The 3348-nt window shown below is 49.8% G+C and overlaps 1 protein-coding gene across 2 annotated transcripts in view; it reads left to right on the top strand.

Annotated features, from left to right (window-relative positions):
- The first annotated feature begins 217 nt into the window (after window positions 1-217).
- LOC100956717 (pre-mRNA-splicing factor ATP-dependent RNA helicase DHX15-like) overlaps window positions 218-3348 on the top strand; it is an 18631-nt gene continuing 15500 nt past the window's right edge. The window contains exons 1-2 of one of the 2 annotated variants that reach the window (XM_023516304.1): window positions 218-392; window positions 2956-3089. In XM_023516304.1, the coding sequence (XP_023372072.1) occupies window positions 305-392; window positions 2956-3089 (222 nt within the window). In that variant the 5' untranslated portion in view covers window positions 218-304. Of the gene's footprint in view, window positions 393-565; window positions 767-2955; window positions 3090-3348 lie in introns of those variants that run through there. The other variant, XM_023516303.1, reaches the window with a different exon arrangement.

Below are 3348 nucleotides of genomic sequence, written 5' to 3'. Positions count from 1 at the left end.
GTACACAGCACCCAGTAAACATTCCACAAGCAACGAGAGTGCAACATGTCTCCCACGTTTCTAGACATGTTGTATGAACAGTTCAGGGAACAAAAAGCAAAAAAAGGAAATTAAGGTAAAATTCTGGTAATTACACTATTGAAAGAAGTGCCCACAAGGGTAAGAAACATTTTTAAAATGGCAGGGTTTCTGAACCATTTTATTCTCTGGGAAAATGTCGGCTGATGGCAAAAGTGAAACTATCCTTGTGTTTGTTCAAACTCTGGCGTCCCAAAGCTGCAGGTTTTAGCTGTGGGCTGGGTGCATGCCAGAGCTTGGGCTATGCTGCGCGCAGGTGGAGGGAGGCCTGATGCCCGGGGCTTCGAAGGACAATCCTGAAGGCCAGGACAAAGGTGGCGAAGGGGGGTGACTAGCTCAGTTTCCCTCAGGTGTTTACAGCTATAGAAGGGAAGTAAAAGTCGGTAGAGTTTTCTAGAAAAGGAAAGCGAAAGAGGCAAAGTCAACCGCCCAAAATTGGAGGGGCGGGGTGGGATGGGCGGTCCAGGAGTCAGGGCGGAGGGACTCGTAGCTGAGCCTAGGATGGCTGAGTCCGGCTCCTTCCCGCTGCTGGTCCAGGGGTCTTGGGGCCCCGACCCCCCGAAGAACTTGCGTGCCGAGTTGCAGATGTACTTCCAGAGCCCAAAGAGATCGGGCGGCGGGGAGTGTGAGGTCCGGCAGGACCCGGGGAGCCCATCCGGCTTCCTGGTTCTCTTCCACCCGGAGGACGGTGAGGGGCGCCGCGGGGCGGGGAGAGGAGGGGGGACGACCCTGCCCTCCCTCCAAGGACCCGGGCTGGGACTCTGCCCCGGCCTCGCGGCGGGAGGATCCGTCCGGCTACTGCAACCCAAGGGAGATGCCGGGGTGCGGGGCCGAGCGGACTCAGAGCGCACCCCGGGCGCTGCGTTTCCTGGCGCGTCTCCGCCCTGCCTGGAGGTGGCGGCGGAACGGCACCAGCGAGCCTCCCTCTTTGGGTTCTTTTCTCTGTTGTTGATGTTTTTGGTCAAGGAAAGTGGTTAAGAAACACAAGCAGTCAGGGGGATTCCTCATGGTTCTTGGAGATTCCCGATGTCCTGGGGTCCCCTGGGTGATCGGTAGAGGCACTGCCTAAATCGCACGGCGTGGCTGTACATACAGAGCCATCTTCTATATCTAGGCCCACAGAGGAAGGGAGCCGCAGCTATGTACCTGGGCACATAGCGTCCTGGTTGAGAACCTGCCGCCGCCTCTTCTCGCCTTCTCAGGGTGGCCCCTTAGGGTAGGGTGACCAGACGTCCCGCTTTTGGCGGGACAGTCCCGATTTTTAAACAATTTGCCCCGCGTCCCGCGGCGTTTTAAAAAAGTCCCGATTTTAGGAAAGAATGAACGAACGGGCGGGAGAACAGTAAGGGAATATACGGTTTTTGGCTGCCATGTGGCTATTTCGCCAGGATATGAGTTTTATATTATTTTTGTTAATTTTATAATGTTAAACTGTAATAATAACAAATAATTGCTGAGAAGTGATTATGGAGAACTGCTTATCAAAGTTTGCATTGTTGTCAGGCCCCGCCTCCATCCCCCTCCCCCCCCAATGGTGTCCCACTTTACCAATGTTAAAATCTGGTCACCTTACCTTAGGACTTACCATGAAACCATCTGCCCTCCTCACAACGAGTGAGATTAGAAACTGGCTCTGACCTACATCCTTGGGCCTTACCAGGACCATGACATCAGAATGCAACGTGGTAACCCAACATTCATGCCACAGCCAGCTCTGGGAGCAGCAGGGCACTCCAGGAAGTTCCCTTTGCACCATCTGACTCTGTTGACCACGCCTCCTCCTTTAAACTCACTCACTCCTGGTTCTCCAAAGTATGGGATACAATGCTGCTCATTTTTATGTCTGTGGCTGCTCCTTCTTATAATTTACATTTTAAAAGCTCTGCAGGGTGTTAGCAAGTGCATTCACAGACTTCATTCAAGTGAGGAAACTGAGGCTCCTGGCAGAGTTGGAATTTGAATCTAGGTCTTTGGACTCTTATGTGCAGGGTTCAGTTGCTTCACTACAGTCTCTCCGTTTCCTTGTTTCTACCCCCTCCAGATGTGACACCCTTATCATTACAAGCTCAGGAACTGATTGAAAGGGCTTTCTAAGGAGGCCACTGGTGATTCTCTTGGCCGCCTGAGTTGCCTTCCTAAACGATGGCTTTCATCCTGCCCTTCCCCAGCACCCGGTCTTCACTGGCTGTCCCTGGGGTGTTTTACTTCCGTTCACTTTCATGTAGAATAAATAACGCTACCTTTTTGAGTGCCTGCCGAGTGTCAGGTTTTTTGTAATGTTTCTTCAATTTAATATTATACATATAGCATGTCTACAAAACAATCTCAAACAACCTTATTAAAAGACAAGAAGACCAAAGCTTTGTAAGTAAAGGGTAGTAGGCCTGGTGCGGTGGCTTAGGCCTGTAATCCCAGCTCTTTGGGAGGTAGAGGTGGGTGTATCTTCTGAACTCAGGAGTTCAAGACCAGCCTGAGCAACAGCGAGACCCTATCTCTAAAAAATAGTCAGCCGTTGTGGCAGGGGCCTGTTGTCCCAGCTGCTTAGAAAGCTTAGGCAAGAGGATCACTGGAGCCCAAGAGTTTGAGGTTGCTATGAGGCCAAGGCACTCCACCAAGGGCAAAGAAGTGAGACTCTGTCTCAAATAAATAATAAATAATAAATAAACAAATAAAGTGCAGTAAGGATTATGCTCACTATTAACAGATAAGTTTAAAGACAGAATTCAAATCCATGTCTGCTTGCTAACGTTCTGTTTTAACTACATATGGCCTCTTTTTGATTGATGATAATGAAGCCTATAGAAATCACAGCTGAATTTTGTAATTAAAGATTACTTGTCACTTGGCTTTTTATCTTTTCTTTGTTGGACGTTTCAGTCCGGCAGAGGGTTCTGGAGAGAAAGAATCACGAGTTAATATGGCCAGGAAAAGGAACTTTCCAGTTAACTCTCCAGTTGCCCACAGCCCCAGATAAAGTCCATGATGTTGTAGAAGAGAAAACTTTGACTGAGGTAGGTGAACTGAGGGGGCTGAAAAGGGGATTGGGGTGTTCTTTTAAGGTGTGTGAGATGGGAAACGCAAAGAGGAGAATATAGTGGAATGAGAAGTATGAATCAATCTGGGGTGAGAGAGGCAGTTTGTGGGTGTAGAGGGAACACGGGCAGTGGTAGGGTGTAGCAGGAATCAGACTGAAGACTCCAGGCACCAGTCGATTAGAGGAAGCGGCTTTATTTCGGCCAGGGGAAGTAGGAAGACCAGTGTGTCGCCAAA

This window comes from Otolemur garnettii, unplaced genomic scaffold (genome assembly GCF_000181295.1).
Source record: "Otolemur garnettii isolate 467f Iridium unplaced genomic scaffold, OtoGar3 scaffold00089, whole genome shotgun sequence".
Taxonomy (NCBI): domain Eukaryota; kingdom Metazoa; phylum Chordata; class Mammalia; order Primates; family Galagidae; genus Otolemur; species Otolemur garnettii.
The sequence above is the reverse complement of the archived record's forward strand: the minus strand, read 5'-3'. Positions and strand labels throughout refer to the sequence as shown.